We start from the raw sequence: 20839 nt of genomic DNA on the forward strand, positions 1-20839 counted from the left end.
TCATAAGAGGATGTGACCGTGTTCGTCAAACGACGCAAAAATGCAATGCGTTGTTCGGCAAACATGGTCACATCCTTTTATGACGAACGGAAACTTATCCAGAGAAATTCTTAAATTCAAGAAAATTAAAAAATAAAATTAAGTAGCCTAATAAAGTTAGAGTTTTTAATTTTCTGGAATTTGAGAATTTCTCTGGGTAATTTTCCGTTTGTCATTACATTTTTGCGTTGTTCAGCAAACACGGTCACATCCTTTTATGACAAACGGAAAATTATCCAGAGAAATTCTTAAATTTAAAAAATTAAAAAACTCTAACTTTACCACTCATATTTGAAAAGACATAAAAAATTAGGCTGTAGGTTACTCAAATTAAAAATTGACCACAAAAATGCAGAAGCCTAACGATTGAGTCACTTTGGGTCAAAATTTAGTTAAAAATTAAAAAAAAAACGCTTTTGCGTAGTATCGAACTCATTCCCTCTGGAGCACCAGCCCGATACGTATCCTACGCGCCACAGAATCAGTTGAACATAACTGCCGAATTTAGAACTTATATAGACACTCTTCTCGTCTTTTGCTTTGAAAGAGAAAAAGAAAAAAATGCCTATATAGTGACGTCATGACCGGTCAAATAGTGTTTCAGATTCAAAGACCGGCGCCGGTCAAATAGCCACTGCCTAAATAGATAGGCTGCTGTTTTACAGAAACCTAGAAAGTTTGTAGTGTATGCTAAAATGAATATTTATACAGTGCTGTTGATTGCCTTTATAGTTTGTGCTACTTCAGTGAAAGTACAAGCGGACCCTATACAATGTATGTTACTGGAAAAATAACATCCTTTTGTGTTGAATTAATGTTGTAGCCTTGTAGGCCTACATTACATGTTAAAGGGCTAGGAACATGAAAAAAAAAATTTTCTACAAAAGTAATTTTCTGATTTTATACGTGGTCAATAAGAATGCCTGAAAAAAAAAAGTTTTTTGAGCTGTATTTGGGGTGGTTTGAGGGCCTTTTACTTTCAATTTCTGATAGTTGACGATCCGACACGCGTGACTGCGTAAAGGCGACTGTTGAGCGATGACGTTTCAGCGGGAATTCTCTCGCGTCGATGTCAGATCGCACTGCAGAAATAAGTAATTCGGACAAGCAGCAAGTCAAGTTATTTGCTTTAACAAGTTAACAACGTTGTGTGGAGGCATTACAAGATTTTAGCAGCGGTTCTGATGAAGATGCTGAAGTATTTTGTGACTTTGGAAATAAACATCTTCCGATGCAATCTGATCACGACCATGTTCAACCGCACATGTTCGAGCCTTTGGCAAGCAGCTCGGAAGAGGAGATTGCAGTATGTGAAGCAATGGATTCTAATATTGAGCTTCAAACAAACAGCTTAAACTGGTATGTTGTCAGCGTTTGTATTTTTACAGACTAAATTCAAATAGCATTACACAATATAGATATCTATTGTAAACAAACATTTGTCTGCAGCCTATAAATGGTTTAAACTATGGAAAAGGCAATAACTTTTTTGCTGTGAAGCATTGCGCAATAGGCTACTCAATTTACTTTGAAGTTATCATCAACATGTGGACTTCTATAAACATTCCTTTTCAATCGATGCGACCAGTACGGTATTCAGCCCAAGCAATTCTATAAGTACCGGTAGTGGACTGCGTTACCCACCAGGTTTCAGTCATGACCAGTTGTCAAATTGTTCATTTCGAGAGGTCTTTTAGCCTAAATAGACATAGGGTAATGAAAAGCTGACTTAAAAATTTATGACACTGTTGGTTGAGAATTTTGGTTAAAGAAGGTTCACAGCTTTGTCCTTTCCCTGGTTGAGACTTTGGATTGAAGCAGACCACCACTTCCACTAATATCAAAACAGTGTTTATTTTAACACTACAGTACACAAGTGATATGCATGCCGTGTGGCTACTGCAATTTGATTATTTTTTTTATAAACTTACAGGTGCAAGTGCGATATCCTTCCAACAGTTGCGGAATGCAGGTGTTACATCAAGATAGAGTACATTGCCCGAAAAGTGAGAGAAGGACGGGAGACGTATGGCTGCGAAATAAAGTGCATAACAGAGCACCCTGGGTTTCAGGCAGTCTGTCTCAATGTGGATGTTTTAGATATTGCCTGGCTATAGTACAAGCAGCAGTATGAGGTTGATGGGGCTTCCGAGCATAAGCGCCATAGACACACTGCATATAGGCAATTAGCCCGTTGGTGTTGGGGGCACCTTGGTCGAAACCTTACAGTGGTTCTTCTACCATGCGCAGTAACTTGCATAAGAACCCACTTCTCACTCCAAAACAATGATGGATGGATGGTCGTTTTATTTTTGTTTGGATGCGAAATGCCGAAACATACATAAAACAAAAACTGACAGTGTGCATCCAATGAGAGAGTGCGAAAGACCATAGCCCTGAAGGCGTAGGAGGTTGTCGAGTCTGCACTCTCTCATTCAAATAGTTATACGGGACGACGTATGAGGACGATTTCGTTGAATTTAAACTGTAGATATCTGAAGAAGCCATCTCATGTCTTAGGTTATATCGATATTATTGTTTTATACATAATGTTACGCTCATTAATAAAGTACTTTTCCAAGACGCGCCAATGTGTGTTTTCTAGTTTGATACAAATATGGTACAATAGGCTACTATGTTGCATAGTAAGTTATTTTATAGCGGTTAAGTATGTCTGCGATGGTATTAAGCAATAAGTCAAAGAAATGGCAATGGAGAAAAATGAAATCAATGAAAGATAAACTAATACGACCACCAATCCCAAACAAAAGCGAAATATGAAATAATATACCGTACGGCGCACATTAAAAAAACACAGAAGTACATCTAAAAGGTTATGAATTTTCACTGTTATTAACTGGTGCGCTTGTAAAAAACGCGATATGTGATTGTTGACGACACTCTGTTTATCTGGACGCTTGACATTGTGACATAAAGGAGGAGGAGTTTCCCGTGACAACTCCTCTGGAATGTCATTACTAGCATCTTCAACTCTTGAAGTCACTTGACCTATAAGTTCAGCAACGTAACCTGTAAAGCAAAGGATATAAAATATATTTCTAGGCAATATTCATCGCGTAATTTAACCGAAGCAAGCAGCTGCAACTGTCGAAGAATAGCTGGCTTAGTGTTCAGGGACTAGCAAATGCTTATGAGTTTTAGAAACGAATAAACGCACTATTAGGTTGTTTAAGTAGACTCTTAGCACGTACTGTATTTCAATATTAGCAGACATATATTCTTACTGAAGGTACATTGTTGCATTGTCTTTTTTAGGGTGTGAGAACCTCCTTTGCCTTTTGGAAAGGAAAGAGAAAACTGCAAATTTCCACTTTTTGTTTTAGCTTGCTCCTTTCTGCTATTTTCATTGTAATGGAGGGCCGCAAGTAACAATCTAAAGTTAAATATAAGCGTTGATTACTAATGATGACAAGCTGTTTTTCAGCAACCTCATTGCATTATAACTCTATGGGCTTATTACATTCATAAAAGCCTCTTTAACAATGGATAGGCAGAATATTTACTGAATTGCTTACCTGCATTTCATGGCAGCATAACCAAAGTGAAACATTTTGGGTGCAAATTGATTGACAAGACTGTGGTAGGCCTCGATGGAAAACGTCTGCCCTTCCGGGGACAATTTCGTAACATCTTTTCGTAAATTCTTGCTTCCCAACAATCCTGTCAAACCTTCATAACATTCAGATCCTGAAAATAAAGAGTCTTGCTGCTAAATTTCACTTGTCAACTTACAACAATCAAAAGCCAAGTCGAAAATTGGACAAGGTAGTTTATCCAACACTGAGTGAATATGAGCAGTTAGCATGCTTTTGAAACAGCCTTCTTTTATGTCACTGCAATCACACTTGAGGTAAACAAAGACAATAAGTACAGAACGAACCTGCTGTGAAGTACTTCCTTTTCGCAAGTGGCATGAAGGAAACAACTCGCTGTGTCCAGTGTGGATGTCACATATGTGATTTGGCAGAGAGTCCCATTTAGCTAAAGCTAAATCACCATTTCCATCACTTGTCAAACCACACCAATACAGATGGTCTATAATGCTTTGTCGCCATTTCGAAACAAGCTCGAATCCCTTCTTCTTTTCTACAGCAACAAGTTTTTTCGAAAGACCTTAACCAAAGGAAATTTACAAAATTAGCGAGTTGCCTGCAGTATAAAATGGTTTATGAATGACTAGATTACTAAATGCTCCGTTGCAATAACTACTGCATTTAGCAAGATCATTTTTTGGCACAAACTAAACTACATACAAATTGAGTAGACTAATAGAGTTAAACTTGTCGCTTAGATCGTTAATTGTTTTATGGTTTTCTCTGCTTCAATGTTTAGCGTTTACCTTTTGCAACATGCCATATATCAAAGTAATGTGTCATTTCCATGATCTTCCCTAATCCACTTCTGTATCTGCAGGTGTCTGTCCGTAATCAATGTGCATATGTTGACTCTAGCACTAGAAAGGGTACGGAGACACCTTTTCAATCCCTCTCATTCCATGTGGTAACTTTCTTTGACCTCATTACTCTAAACACACATCTTACATTAGGCAGAACAGTAGTAACTACTGAGGGAAAAGATGTATATATTCTTTATATACAATGTCCATGTAAGTTTTGGGGAGCTTTCCATTACATTTGTGATTTGCGGAAATAGCAAAATTACGATACCAGAATTGTGGGTAACTCCATCAAATTAAAACAATGAAAACTATTAATACTACAAAAAGTGCTCAATGCTAAGCAAAAAAGCAAAGCAGAGCGAATTAAATCAAAATATAGTTATTACTATCTGAATTCTTAACAGTCTGTTTCACCTCAAACGGATCATCAGAAGAGTCTTCTGATGATCTGTTTGAGGTGAAACAGACTAATAATAATTAAATTATATATATTCATTTGGTGGATGAAAATACAACATAAGACATAACATAATTCAAGACACGATTTTGTTGCAAGTAGCATCATAAGAACATGTAAACTTACCTGGACAATTCCCATGCATAAAATACAGTTTTGCTCACATCCATCAAGGTATAGCCTTCATTGTAATCCTCATTCAAACATTCATGCATGTCTTCTTTACTTTCACTATGGATGGCAGTAGAAGATTGAATAAAATCCATTACCAGTACATTGAGTGGCTGCATCACTGCGGCTTATCGGTAGCCTACATTGCATTGGGTACCTAAAACATTGCAGAAATCAATGGTGGCTGATACAGCAGGCAGAAATTATGTTAACTAGTATGTATGTTATGGTAAATAATGTTTACGGTACTATGATTGTGGTATTGTTTCAATGAAGGATTTGCTTTTTTTCATTATAACACTCACATTCATCTTTGATGACACTAAAATAACTTTAGTGGATCATTGAAAACTTTTAGCACATGTGGATTGTGGAACAATTTACCAGTAGCCTACATACAATATACTTCACTGCAGTACGGCACAATAAGTTATGTACAACTTGATGAAGAAGGAAAAAAAGAATTTATTTTAAACCTTGGGCAGTGTAGCATGATTATGAAATCGACTAACACCGATAGGCTAGCATCTTAGTAACCAAATTTATTACCTATATATATTATTATTATTATACTTCTGGTATTCAAAACAATAACGGTTTGGGTTCAATAACGGTTAACGGTTTGCAACTTTGCATTGTAGATTTATAAATATTCATAAATCATCAAAGGCGAATCTGTGTTTACAGCATTAGATTGTACGATACACAAGAACTACCGGTAGTGTCCTGTTCATCAATTGCTTCTTTTGTAACAGTAGAGTTTAGTATAGCAATGCAGCAGTGAGCACAATTGGAAATGCAGTCTAACCTAGGCTAGGCTGTAGAAACTTACCTGTCAGAAAACCCCAATTGTACTTGTAGACTGGATTCTTCAAATTGGTCACTATCAAAGTGTACGAAACAAATCTGTGAGCTTGCTTTAGCCTTCCAATACTTTCGGTTTTGTTGAACAAATTTCTGCCACTTCACGTTTTTTCCCGTTATTTCAGGAAAACTTTCGCAAGTGCTGTAGCCTATTATAGCACACAATCACTAATTGGTCGTTGGTTAATTCTTGGTCGTTGGTTTGAATCTTCATCCTCGGCTTACTCAGTCTGAGAATGGAGATTCAAACCAACAGACAACAGTAGTTGTTTTTCAATCTCAGTGGCGAACCCTTTTCATTCAATGAAGTAGTGTGCCTGCCTCTGCACACTAGTTTGTATGAATGTGTAGTTACATTTACTGTGATGGGGTGGTGGCTGACTAGATGACTGCTTATGGTCTTTCGCTACCATCCTGATTGCGCCATAATCTAACCAACAGTTGTACATATATTGCGCTGTTAAAACAAAATAAATTGTCTTGACTTGCTGCATCCCCAAACGACACATCTTCCAGGCATTTTTGCTCCAACAAATAACTTTTATAAACGAATTAACGGCTTACTTTGTAGCCTAAACCTCAACGAAGCAAATGAAACGTCGCTTTCAACTGTCTTTATGCAGTATATGTCTTTACATTGTCGTTTATTGTTTTTGCTGTGATGGTCAGAAATAAAAACAACTGAACTGAACAGTGAAAAACAACTACTATCGTTCATCAATTCACCGGTGTGACGTAGAAAGGGAATTTCCCGAAAACATTTTCGAAAAGGGGCTACAAAAACCTTATGTGTTGGATTCGTGATTTCAAAAAATAAAAACACACACTTTTAGCTTGTTTTAACCAATTTTGTTGATAGGGGTTGTTCTTGATACTATTCCCTACAAAAATAATCCAAAAAACCTTAATCGAAAAAATTATGTTCCTAGCCCTTTAAATTAGCTATGTACCTTATCTTAGAATTGTTATCGACAATCAACTATATAACATTTCAAAATGATATTGACATTTTTTGTATCTTAACTTTGATACTGTGTTGACATAAGTTTTACATTAAAACACATTCTTGACTCTAATCCCTTATTATATCCTTTTGCTCATTAATTCATTCTCAACTTTTATACAGTACACTCAGACTGCCTGGTGTAGTTTGCTATAGATAAATTTATTAAATAAGGATATAAATCTTTCACGCTACATCACAAATATATCATATAATAATCATTTGCTATCTCCGCTTGCAACAGATTGCGCATCAACATGGGTTACCTGACAGGGTTTCATGTGATTTTATGAGCCGTACTGCTTCCATGCTGGCTAGAGGCAGATTGGAAGAGGGTGATATGTCACCAGATTATTACCCGATTTATCCTCACTGCGTCATGCAAGAAAGAACACTATCGGTGCTGTTTTTAAAGTCTTTGGTATGACTCGACCTGGAATTGAACCCTGGGCATATATCATGTATCTGACCTGAAATTATGGAATGCGACTTCTGACAGGGAGAACTACAATTATATATATCTGTAAAAAAGTACTAGTACCTAGTCCAGTACTGTACCAGTAAGTTGTTGAAAATCGTGGCAGAACACCAGTTTAAGATTTAGGCTTGCAGCTTTTGATTTTAATTTTATGTAACCATCTATTTAAAATAGAATTTTTATGCGTGTTGATAATGTCGGAGTTTGCTTTATTTGTTCGTTTTACATATTTTTCAAATTTTCTTTTTTACATACTGTGCTAGCTGAAGATGCTATTACTATAGCGAAATCGATTTTTAATAAATTACACCAAGAGGTTAGATTGTTGTGCAAATGCCAGCATTTGATGAATGCAAAATAGCAGCACCATGTAAAAAAACATGACACATTAGATACAAGTTTAATGCTATCTCAATTTTATTGTCAAAGCATACATCAGATAGAAACAAAAAAAATGTATGCAGGGAAAGTAAGATCACAGATACATAAAACTGAATAGGCTAAGGTCAATTGGTTTAAGTTTAGCTTTTGTTGATGCAAAAAATATATACGAACACAAATAAATAAGAAAAAAACTTTCAAATGAGAATAGTGAGTTAGCAGCCTATGTATCTATTCCTTAGCTTATACAGTAGTTTGTGATCTCTTGCAGTACCGTACGGTATTGTCTTTTCTTACTCTTTTGCCACCATTCTGATTGCACCATATTCTAACCAAAAGCTGTAACTTGCAATCCATTGTTGTTACTCTTCATTTCCTCTGCTTGTTTGTTTATATGTGCCGGTGGCGCTATTGAAACAAAATAACTTGACTTACTCAACCCATGTTATTCAGCTTGCAATCTATCCACGGATTGTGCTACCTGCTTGAAGAATGTGACTTGCTTGTGGTGTAACAACCCAGAAAAGTGTTTGGACTATCCAGTGAAGCATGTCTTTCCTACCTCAAAAGATTGCAGCTTGTCAGCCGCACGCTGGGGCGTCTGCTGGTGTAAGTATTTCAATGAAAAGTTTAGTAGTAGACCACTGTGCCTACTTATTTAAAATTGTCATATTTGTTTGAAAAATCAGCTGTAGAGTAGAAAGAATCCCATACACAACAACATATATGTTTGGTGCACAACAACACTGAGGTAACAAACATTTTTTCATTTTTGTCAAAATAGTGATTGTCTCATTTTCATCTACCGGTACTGTATTACATTGGTTTATCTAATTGTTACATTTTGTATTTTAGTGAACTTTGAGGCATTGGTGATATCTTTAAGCATCATTGGAGGAGTGATTCTGATTGCCATCACTTTATGTGTCTGCAAGTGTTGTGGATGCTGCTGTTTTGGCAAAAATAAATACAAGTATGATTGTATATTTGTAGATTTTTGTGCTTCCGTCTATGATAAATGTGATATATATTTGCTAAAAGTTAATATGATGCATGAGGTGTATACAGAACAAATGAAATCAATCAGTTACTGTAATTGCAGTCTGATAAAAGTCATGTCATTTATTTCATCATAAGATTCCTAAGTCCCAAATCATACGAATAGCCTGGAAAATTGGGTCTGCTACTATTCGGTGAGTCCGATTCGGTGAGAGCCTTTTTCGGTGAGAGCCCTATTCGGTGATTTTTTTGAATTTTTTTTTGAAAATTATCGGGTACCGTAGCCTAATTAAAACCCCTAACCCCAAAACCCCTAACCCAAACCCCAAAAACCCAAACCCCCAAAAAACCCCAAAACTCCCAAAAAAAACCAAAACCCCAAAAAAACCCAAAACCCCAAAAAAAACCAAAAACCCAAACCCCCAAAACAACCCAAAAACCCCAACCCCAAAAAACCCAAAAAAAAAACCCAAAAAAAACCCAAACCCCTGAAACCCCAACCCCCAAACACCCCCAACCTCTAACCCCTAACCCTATCCCCTAACCCTATAACGGCAATGATAATTAGGCTACGGCGCGCAATAATTTAAAAAAAAAAACTCACCGAATAGGGCTCTCACCGAAAAAGGCTCTCACCGAATAGGGAACTCACCGAATCGGGCCATTCCGGGAAAATTGTCTATTATCTGGTTTTATTTGTGCCATGCATAACTTAGCATGAACCTGTTTGTATGTGTTGTACCAGCTTGTATGGCATGCATCTATATCATGCACTGATTTTTATCAAGGTACCAAGCTGAAGAATTAAGACTGGACAGAGAACGACAAGAACGATCTACACAACAAAATGAGAGGTATGGTTGCTTCGTAGTAATCAAAGGCTTCAAGCAGTAATTTTCAACTTAAATGTAGTTTAGTTCCAGCAGGCATATTATTATGTTATCGGCAACCATGTCCACAGATAAATTATTACTTGTTGTGTTATCATTAGGGCAAGTTTTTATTGACCTAAGAATTAAAAACAAATTGACTTAATGAGAATTTGACTAAATGAGCCATTTTATATTTAAAATAAGGCTGCTTGAACAAATAAAATGTAAATCAACGATAAAACATTGAAATCCTCAACATAATACATTAGGCACGGCTAAAGTAGGGTTGCCATACCGTCCGGAAAATTCCGGACATGTCCGGAATTTAGGGTTAAATTTTGCGTCCGGGAGGAATTTAAAAAAACGCTCAAATGTCCGGAATTTTATGATGGGCGTTTTGGGGGAATATAAGATATATCAATATTTTTCTATTTACACAATTAAAACTGAACAACTGAAAGAATGCTGTGAATTTGCAAATTGTAAATACAAGAGACTTCTCTCTCATAGCAAGACTCGCTGGCTCTCCTTGTTTCCTGGAATTTCAAGATTGTTAGAAATGTTTTCACCCCTGAAGTCCTACTTTTTGTCACAAGAACATCCACCAATAGTTATTGAACGGTTCTTTGAGAATGAAATGAGCGAATTATACTTTTGGCATATGAACTCATTAATGTCCGTGTTTCATGGACGTATTCAAGTAGTTGAGAGAGAAAACAATTCCGTTGCAGAAGTACTAGAAAATTTGGAGCTGGTTCATAATGTGCTTGTGGAAAGGAAGAATGAAAACTTTATGTCCTTGAAAGTTAAAAGGCTTTTAGTTGAAAAAAGAGAAGAGGGATATGAAGATGAATGTAACAATTTTCTTTCCGAAGTTGCAAACCTCTATAAGAGATGCTTGGAGTACCTGTGCAAATGGATGAAACCAATGGAAGAGTTTGCTTGTTTCAATTGGATGACCTTGAACGAAATACCAAGTTGGAAGGATGTAGAGCCTTGCCTTGGATATCTGATTGGTAAAGGGGTTGATGTGGACGATGCAAAATGCTTTGACCAAATCTGTAACTTGAAGCAGTTTGTGGAAAGTTACCTACAGGACGAAGAATTTATTAAATTGTCAACGCATAAGACATGGTGCAAATATTTCGATCAGTCTACGAACATCACATGTCACTCAGAAATTTTAAGGATTGTACAGTTTTTCTTTGCTGTTACATCCCACAATGCCAACGTAGAGAGAGTCTTTTCACTGATGCAAAGTCAGTGGACTAAAGAAAGAAACAAGTTGCGACTATGAAAGGCATATTGACTCTTCAATATAATTTCAAAGATATGTGCTGTAGTGAATTTTTCTCATTTTTGAAATCACACAAGGCCCTATTGAAAAGAATTAGATTTTCAGAAAAATATGCATCGTCGGAAGAGTAAATTTGTAGTGACTTGACTTATAAGCGTGTCTTTAATTTGTTTTAAGCATGTAATTGCTGTTCTTCCTTTTTCGGCACAACCTAATTCTCATTATTATTTTTCACTCTGAACTTGAGATTTTTTTCAGTGACGGTCCGTAGCTATATTTAGAAAGTGCTTACCCTGCCTGGTGTGAGATTCTGCTCGTGACAGAAGACAATACTTTTCATTTCGGTAGCTGGCGCTTTAGCATGAGTATCGTACAACATTTGCAGCTTTAGCATTTCGGTAGTGCATATATATATGGTCTCATGAAAATAGTCATGCTCTGTCCGGAATTTTGCTTTTTCAAATATGGTAACCCTAGGCTAAAGTCTATATCAGCAGGCAACTAACTCCACACTGAACATCACGTTCACCAAGAACAAGAGTTGAAATGTGACCTAATGTTTGGTTTAATCGACCATAGTAGGCCCTAAGAAGGGCTGTAGGAATTTCTACCTCAAGCAGTGTATTGTTCATAAACCAAATCAAGGGCTATGGTCAAAGTGGTGCCACCAGCAACGGCATGCCTTTCGGTATCTTGCTAAAGACACAGCCACATGCTCTGGAGCAGTTTTGAACCGCCGCTCAAAGAACTTTCTGATCTTTCCATGTTCATTATTCAGGAAATGTCATTATAGTTTTGCTGTGGTTTTAATGTTAAGAAGCTAAGCGAAGTACAGATTGATGAACAAAAACTTGTTAAAGCATTAGCCTACCAGTTTTTCTCAACATTTAAAAGAAAACATTTGGACTGGATGTGTCCACATAAAATTGACTTTATTAACCTAAAATTGAAAAATTGACCAAACGATAAAAAATTGACTTTTTATTGACCTTAAACAGACATAACTAAACAGACTAAAAGAGTTACCTCTCTACCCAAATTGTTTTATTGACCTATCAAATTAAGATTTTGAAGTCCTTGTGTCTAGAACTCTTACTAAAAACTGCACTGGAATATTAAGTTATTAAAAAAACTTGACTTTTTTGAATTTACTTGCCCTACTTAAATACTGTAGTAACAAACGGTTATCAGTGTAGCCTATTTGCAAGCAATGTGCCATCAGAATGTTTTTTTTGGCAAATTTGAGATTTTTTGATTGGTGTACTTGTACAGGAAACAAGAACGCTTGCGCAGAAATGACGAAATCCGACGAAAATATGGTGAGTGTTTTGTTTTGATAGTAGCACAATGAATATATATGGCAATGGCATACTTGATGATCATTATATCACTGGGTTCATGTGAAGCAATGATTTCCAGTATGGTGGCCTTTAGCCCCAAAGGAATATAGATTGCTTTGGAGGACAAGAAAACACTTCAGTGATACCTGGTCAGTGGTCACAGTACGGTTCAATCTAGCTTTTGTGTGTTGACAGTGAGAACTGTAAGTCTGTAACCCCATACAGCTGCGCAATGCCGCAACGTTGAGCAATGGCACAGTTTCTTGTATGGTGACAGCATGTTGTGGCTTGAAATATCCTGAGAAATCTGATGATGCTAAACACCATTTCCTTTATGAAAGTATTGTAGCAAAGGACCATCATACATACGTACTAATACGTAGCCAAATATCTTGTGCTGGTGCAGACTGCTGTTTGTACGGCGTTGAAATGCCATTTATAATCTAGTCGTAAATACTCAATCACAATGGCCCACTATTGTCAAGTTCAGTACAGCTTGCCCCGCATCAGATGGACGTAGTTGATCATAATGTCGTTTGTGTCTGGATGTCCTCATTCTGAAATGAAAGCTAAACGTAGCCTTTATTACAAGAAGGTAACCCTTTCAATAAAAAGTTAAAAGCACTGTTGTAAGAGTGTGGAACAACAAACCCCATAGTTAACGAGTGATCCTACATACACCACTCCAACAGTTCACTTGCTGAATTTTGACTCTGATTGCCCCATACGTTTGGTAGACCAGTGTTTTTCAACCTTTTTTGAGCCACGGAACACTTTATGCATTAAAATAAGCTGACGGAACACTAAACGAAATTTTATAATGATACAATAAAATATACAACACAACAACAATTCATGTACCTTTAGTTTTTGTCAGTGCGATATCTGGGCCTGTTTGGATGACCACAAAGTTGATATTCGGACAGAAATTGCAGAAGACAAACGCGAAGCTGTTGTGATTTTGATTTTTGACCGGTGTTAAATTTGGGAAAGATTTCACTGTTCTACACGGAGAAATATGAAGAGTTACATGTAAAAAATGTCAATCTTAGTGTATTTTACTCACTCAGTGTGAAACTTGTGCCTGTTTGGATAAACAAAGAGCTGATATCCTGGCAGGAATTGAAGAAAGACACGCACGAAGCTCTTCCTCAACAGCTTTCAGTCACTCTCTGTTTTTAGTTTTGATGGCAGTCAGGCTCGAGAAGCTCACCTCACACAGATATGTCGTGGAAAATGGGAGCAGGCTATGTCACAATAGCTTTGTTTGCCAGAATGGGGAACTCCTTGGCAGCAGTCAACCAAAATTTGTCCAAAGGTAGATCAGCAAAGCTTAGCTTCAGACCACGATTTTGTCTCAGTTCAGTTAGTTCCTCCTGCTCCTGCAAAGTCATGTTCTTTCCAAAAATTGCTGAGCTGTATGGGTCCCTAACCCAGTCAAGGCTATCCGTAGAGGCTGAAGAGAAATAAAATGACATCTTCTTGAGAGTTTTCAGATGTTTACTAATGATCTCACATAGTGCAGCAGTGTGAACACTGAACATCTTGCCATTTCTTGGTGAGTGGAAACACTTCAAGGTTGCCACTTTCCACATGTTGTTGCCAGAGGTGCACCTTTGAACGGAAGCCATTTATTTTATCCGTACTTGTGAGCAGGTTTTCATTCCGGCCTTGCATTCGTGTGTTCAGTTCATTCAGATGATGAAAAATATCTGCCAGATATGCCAGCCTTGCACACCACTCATCACTTGCAAGCAGTTTTGCGTAATTGGACCCCTCATTTGTCAGAAATACCTTGAGTTCCTCCGCAGTTTTCAAAAAATTTTTTTTAGACCAATTAGGTGAAATTGAATAATTTCACACGGCACACCTGACGATCTCACACGGCACATTAGTGTGCCGCGGCACAGTGGTTGAAAAACACTGTGGTAGACTGTGTCGGGTGATTTCAAACTGATGTGAGGTCACTAACTGCTTGTGGGGAGGTCTCGACAACAAGAATATTATTTTTATTCGAATTAATGTCTACAATATTGTAAGACTTAATATATGCATGCAGATGATTTGAATGCTGTATCATGATATCTTATTTTCTAATCACTTTGACGAAAACAGCTCCATTGTGATATAGTCGGTGGCAGTGTTCATCGATTTCCGTCCTGTCACCACTGTTGAAATAAAAATAGGAAAAATTTTCAAAATTAACCAATTGTTTCATTTGTAATATTTTATTTTTTGACATTAAGTCCAATGCATACCAAGTTACCAACCCAGCTTGCTGAACAAAACAGCAGCTGTCTTTGTTCGACTGTACAATAGATCATGACTTCCCCGACTCGGCGTCATGCTGTGTTTAGGACAAGCTGCCTTAGTTTTGAATAATGAAAAACTTTACCTAAGTTCACGTACTTCCTGGGGAAGTTTCTGAGTGCGTGTACCATGAAACAGCAAGCGTGAAGTAAACTGCACAGAATACCGAAATGTATCTGGTCTCTGAACTTTACAGCAAAGTTTCATGGTTGGAAAAATGTAACTACCAAGTTAGATATCAGCCATGATGGTTAAGTGTAACATAACTCTCAATAAGTTATTTACTATTGCTGGTGTGCAGCAATGTAGCACATTGGCAAAGTATATCTGCTGGTGATATATCGTCTAGGGACACCATACACTACAGATGTAGTCGGCTGATTAATCACTTGCATCAGCAGTTTTGTGTTTCATTTCTTTATTGTGGAGTTACCCTCCATATCGAACTTGTATTGTTTTGTGCGGTAACAAGACAATGTTTGCAACCAATAGGTCTGACAACTGGAGGGCATTCGCAATACAAGCAGTTCGACAACGAGGATTACAATGTAAATGCAGTTGATTGTGATGTGCCGTGCATGGTGTGACGTTGTTCATGCTGCTTGTAATTTGCTTGCTTTTGCTTTGGAATCGATTGTGCGAATGATTGATTGCAAGTCACCACAGTTGCTTGCAGTCATAAATCCTTAATTCGTTTAATTTTTTTTTGTGTTGTATTCAAAATCATTTCGACCTGAGCGGTATAGTGTATATCACATACGCGCTATATATCGCCCCTCACTTGTGTGAATGTTTAGGGCACGTTTCCACCCTAGCTTAGTATTACCAACCGTTCATGGACTTGTTGTTGCAACGGCTGCTCTGGTGTTGCTTCGCTATGCATTGGTGTTGTCTGTTAGTGTTTATCCGATTCATTGAAAGTTCAGGTAACTGCAGAATATGATGGTGGCGGACTTAATTTCAACTGCACCTAGATGCGGAACTTGCAGCGTTGCATCAGGAAATTCAATTTTTTAAGTGCGAGAGTATTGAGCTATGCGATTTTTTCAGCACTTGTCAGCTGACGACTGCTGTGCACTTTGTCATGAAAATATTGTGAATCTATCAGTGAAAACTTAATCGGTGACTGCCTACCACAAATTCATCTTCACTGATCAGATGCCAGTGAAGAATCGTATTTGACCACTGTCTCAATGAGATAGCGCAGAATTTCTTGGCCTTTATCCACTGTTCACACAATTTCCTTTCCACATTGCCAAGAAATTTTTGGACTTTGTTTTTGCAATCCCTAACACTGGCCAAATATTGACGTTTGTTGACATTTCTTCTCAGGTTTAGTTGGTGACAAGAAAGGCTACCAGCGCTTCGAAGACGAAGCCTCATAATCTTAAGGTTGTTGCAATGGATAGGTGATGTGCTTGCACGCCTGTTTCGCCTGTCATTTTTCTATTGGAAACTAACCATTTCATTCGGTTAATTTGTCTAAAACAATAAATTGCCCACTTTGATTTTTCATATTATTCATTGACATCTTCTAATAGCAATCTACACCACTTCTCCGTCATGGCCATTATTATGAGGTGGACTGCGCTATCAATGTTGCTTGTTTGAAGGCGTACATGTCTCTTTATAGCACCATCGATGCCGCAGTGACCTACCGGTAGCATACAGGGTGAGGTGGGCTGCATTAACAGAATAAGTTGAACAGGCCACCCTCGGTAACGGGGACATCACCGGATTAAAACTGGACTACTACTACTACTCTCAAATTTCTGTAGTTAGTCGGCTAAACTCCTATTATGAGATATCGAAAAATGGGTTCTGTTTCTCACATATGGAATGGCCCGTTTCGGTGAGTCCGATCCCTTGAAGGGAGATTTTTCATTTTTTTTTTTAAATTATCGGGTACCGTAGCCTAATTATCATTGCCGTTTTAGGGTTAGGGGTTAGAGGTTAGGAACTCACCGAATCGGACTCACCGAATAGTAGCAGACCCTCTCACATAAGTGTTATGAATGATATATCTATGTGGTGATTTCACTGGGCCTGACAATGTATGTTGTAATGTTTACCAAATTCTCTGAGACGGTTTGTTGGTTCAGTAAAGTAGGTCACGTGTCTCAAAACTTAGCAACCGCTGCTACTTGTAATCTCCAGGATACTGATGCTACTCACGAATCTGCGACGTGTACCGCAGTAGCTGCACAGTGCACACATTAACTTTGGCATGTTTTAAAAACGCACTAACTATCAATTTTAAGTCGCATGCATCATTGGCTGTACTGGCTTGTTGTGATGGCAGCTTTTGTTAATTTATTGGTGAGATCTTGGCATCTCTCAGTTCAGGCAGTGTTGCCAGGTCATTGTGTTAGAACCGACTGGCGATCTTGCTGACTTGCAGTAAACTACAAAAACTTAGATTGGTAATTTAATTATTTTTGAATATAACGCCACTGTATCTTCAGTAATGTGTTATGAAAAGTCCTCCGGGGAGATTTGAAATTTCATGAAGTAAAAAATGAGCTACTAACATCAATTTCGTCCAGCACTACTGCTTTCTAATGTGGTTCTTATGCCTGGACAGGGGCATTTTAAAAAGCATGATATCGATATAGCCTGCTGTGATAAGCAATTGATCTGGGAGCCGAACCATGATTTTTAGATCAGTGTGTGTCATCGTCGTACATCATTTCTTTCGTAAATTAGAAGTTAGCGTTTGTGTGATGTGCAAAATGTGGCTCAACATGTGTAGCTTTGTGACAAGTAACGCCTCAACAGATTCCTTCTTTCCTGGACTAACGTATCCGTTTTTTTTCACAGGTCTGATGAAAAATGACTATGAGCGGCTGTAGAAGTTGCACTATTCATCGAACACAGCAAACTCTAGTTCAAACTAATTGTTCTGAAATTTCTTTTGATATGATTTCTTCTATTTTAATGGAAGGGCTTTGTTATTTCGGTATGCCTTTCAGGAAAAATGAATTCATTTTTACCAGACCTTTTAAAGTGTACATATTTTTTCTTGTGTATTTCGAAGTATTTTTCTTGTTTCATCGCAACTTATTTGATATGGAGCAGTTTTATTCAGTTTATAGAATGTGATGCGGCAGTGGTTTTTTTGGTAATTCGTTTTTTTTTTGTTTTTTTATAAGTTAAGTTGGTCAATTGCTCCACACAAAACTCATCACAGCCCACATCACCGATTGTTACGTCATTGTATTTGCACGAGGATGACTTAATTGACTAATTTGTCAAGCTTAAAAGGTCAAAACAAGGCTTGCTTCATAGATGAACTTAACTAATAATTGTACCGGCATGTTTACAGTACAAGGCGGAGTCTCTACCAAAGCTCTATCATTACCAATAATTGCAACCTACTTAAATGGCGCTTGTAATAATTGTACATACATGCACTTCTGCTTGTCAATGGATGATATGACTTGGAAGGAACCAGCCCTCTTGTTTGCAGCATACTATGGTAATTGGTTGGTTTTGGTTTTTGAATCTTTATCCTCGGACTGACAAAGCCTTGATTGGTTATTCCTGGTAGTTTCGCACATTGTAGAGGCTCTTGACCCAGGGCCGGTTACCGAGATTGACAGAGTGAAGTTTTTCGATTGATGAAGTGTTGTTGCCGGGGAGTTATTCCATTCACTAGGTGCTGCTGAATGGAGAGCAGTCTTGAATGCGTTGCTCAAGCGCACACCCCGAGAGTCGAACCAGCGCCACGTATCTTGAGCGTATGACGTATGAAATTAGGGATATTTTTAACCATTGTAATAGCAGACAACAGCTTGCCTGCACTACATATGGACCACTTGCTGAATGCAAGCAGCATAACCTTTTGAAGAGGTTTGCCAGATGATTTAAGTGTATTTTAGACTGCAAACAATAGGTATTCACCGATTTGTTTGTTGTTGTGGTGATAGGCTTCGTACCGTGTGTTTTGTTGGCTGCGTGGCCGAGTGGTGAAAAGTAAGGACAGTGGAACACCGGGACGCAACTATCCATTAAGTACCATTAAAAAAATCCCCTTTGAACTTTGTTTGGTAATTACAAAAGAAAAAAGAGCGATAGCAGTGGTGGCAATCAAATCCACGTCAATGATATGACTACCATTGTCCTAACCCTCTGCACCAAGTCAGCCGATGGCAAACCGATGACTTAATTTGGCTAGGACTTTCCTTTTTCCTTTGTTGCTCAAAGGGGATTTTTTAATGGTACCTTTTGGAAAGTTGCCACCGGGACGACTCACTTTACTGATTTTTCTTGCCATATGGACAACTGGAGGATCACTGCTAAATTCAAAAACTGGCAGAACTGCAAAAAGTTTTCTTTGATTTTACGTAAATTTATTATCATCAAATGAAATCAGACCTTTAAGTTATTTTTCCGGCGACCAAGCATGGCCTGCTAGAGCTTCTTCCCGGCGGCTAAATTCTCGCGTCCGGTAGCTAGAATAAAAAAATCGTATTTTCAAAAATCCATTAATCGCCGGCCGTCTAGAGGCTTGTGAAATGCTATATTTTGCTTGAAGTCTACCGCTGCATTATCATGACTCGAATGATATTAATAAGCATGATATCACCTATTTCCATGCAATTATTTTGCAATACACACTTTGTACATGTGTGAACAGGTCGGGTAGGCCACTTATGGCGGTAGACTTCAAGCTGTTGTTGCATCAAATTTTACCATAACACCGTGACCTTCCAGTTGTCCACCTTCTTTTAGACTTAGAGTGAGCAAACCCCTACTTCTATCAATCCTCGACACCACTCTTGGCATGTCCAAACAATGGGTGCGGCACAACGGACTCGATGACTATATGTCGTTTTGCTGTTTCGTCTGCATCTGTCATCGCAGTGTACTGTCATGGGCGCAAAATAAAACGCGACCATCAGTTTTGATCGTATGGTAGATTTCACCAAAACACAATGTGGAGGTTTAGATTGTGTTGATTATAGTGAGCAATTGAGTTCGAGAATCGTGACTTCGTGTTACCCAATATTTTATTCAAAAAATGGAGAATAACACTATACCTTGTCAACTTCGATGTTCAGAACGGAAAGATTTCCAACAAGCACCAACCAGGCAGCAGGTCACGTTTTATAAACTTGTTACCGTAATATGGGGTAACTTTGGTCCACATCTTTTTTGTTTTTTGCGCAACTCCAGTTTTTCTTGCAACTTAGACAATTATAACCTTTTGTTTCTGATTTTACATCATATCATAACGTATTTCTAGCTGTTAACTTTGTTTTTGCGATATGGGAACGTTCAAATATTTCGTAACGCCTTCGAGGGGGAGGGGGGGGGTTTATGCAAAGCGTTACGTTAGCGTCACATCGAGGGGGAGGGGGTTCAAGCAAAACGTTACGTAACGCTTTCGAGTACGAAATGGTAGTTTTTTGTGCTGAATTTGTAGTGAAAAAGCGTTACATGGGGGAGGGGGGATTGAAAAAAGCGTTACATGGGGGAGGGGGGGTCAAAAATTCGGAAAAAAAGCGTTACGTAATATTTGAACGTTCCCTATCTGCTACTGAATAATTCCATCAGAAAAAGGTTAGAAATTTGAAGCCAAATTTCTGAGCTGTCTACTTTCACTTCTGCAGTGAAACTGAGTCAGTGTGGTAAGTTATTTTTCTCATCCTAAAAGAAGTGTTATTCATAATATATAAGCAATATTATGATTGTGTTACATTAAAAAGCAATCTATGGGGTGGCCAAAGTTCCCCCACTAAATCACATCATTTTTGGGGTAACTTTGGCCAGTGGTCAAATATATGTTTAATGCGGTACAAGGGATGTTTGTGTAAATTTAAAACCTTTTTAAACATATTAGTGTCAGAAGTGCTTCTCTCCCATCTCCAAGAATGGCGGTGTGGAACAAGGTATAGGAAACAGCTCCGCGAAGAAGCGTCGGTTGACTGTTGAGCCAGGGAAATGCGTTTGTGGGCCTGTTGACGAGTAGGACACGAGTGATTCTGATGCCGAGGAAGGCGGAATGGAGCCTCCAAACGCAGATGAACGGCAGGAGCTCCTGGACACAAATGGTTCTGTTGCCGAAGCAGTAGAGGTGGAGCCTCCAAATGCAGATGAACAGCAGGATTTCGTTTCAGGGCAAGCCGAGACCGACTACGATGATGAAACCATTGAGGGAGAATTATCTAATTCCGGTTCTGACCCTGAGTGGGGTCTCAGGAAC

The 20839-nt window shown here is 38.2% G+C and overlaps 2 protein-coding genes and 1 long non-coding RNA gene across 6 annotated transcripts; 1 reads left to right on the top strand and 2 right to left on the bottom strand.

Moving 5' to 3' along the window:
• The first annotated feature begins 642 nt into the window (after positions 1-642).
• On the top strand, positions 643-19536 carry LOC145765078 (pituitary tumor-transforming gene 1 protein-interacting protein-like). 4 transcript variants are annotated; one of them, XM_082576817.1, is made up of 7 exons: positions 643-813; positions 8267-8422; positions 8669-8786; positions 9601-9666; positions 12254-12300; positions 15124-15179; positions 17452-19536. In XM_082576817.1, exons 1-7 carry the CDS (start codon positions 735-737, stop codon positions 17455-17457), a joined length of 528 nt encoding a protein of 175 aa, XP_082432943.1. In that variant the 5' UTR covers positions 643-734; the 3' UTR covers positions 17458-19536. The 4 variants fall into 4 exon arrangements, with proteins under 4 accessions (XP_082432943.1, XP_082432945.1, XP_082432944.1 ...); XM_082576819.1 differs by lacking the exon at positions 15124-15179 and adding an exon at positions 15964-16040; XM_082576818.1 differs by lacking the exon at positions 15124-15179 and adding an exon at positions 15964-16023.
• Positions 1805-4058, bottom strand: LOC145765697 (uncharacterized). Its single transcript, XM_082577517.1, has 6 exons — positions 3941-4058; positions 3576-3747; positions 3285-3433; positions 2917-3069; positions 1971-2071; positions 1805-1873 (listed from the first exon to the last, which is right to left on the bottom strand). The coding sequence occupies exons 1-6, from the start codon at positions 3972-3974 to the stop codon at positions 1805-1807; spliced, it is 678 nt and encodes a 225-aa protein (XP_082433643.1). The 5' UTR covers positions 3975-4058.
• On the bottom strand, positions 4102-5111 carry LOC145787560 (uncharacterized). Its single transcript, XR_014291409.1, has 3 exons — positions 5043-5111; positions 4400-4584; positions 4102-4173 (listed from the first exon to the last, which is right to left on the bottom strand). It is a non-coding gene; the product is annotated as an uncharacterized LOC145787560 (long non-coding RNA).
• Positions 19537-20839: the final 1303 nt, after the last annotated feature.

This window comes from Aplidium turbinatum, chromosome 2, assembly GCF_918807975.1.
Source record: "Aplidium turbinatum chromosome 2, kaAplTurb1.1, whole genome shotgun sequence".
Taxonomy (NCBI): Eukaryota; Metazoa; Chordata; class Ascidiacea; order Aplousobranchia; family Polyclinidae; genus Aplidium; species Aplidium turbinatum.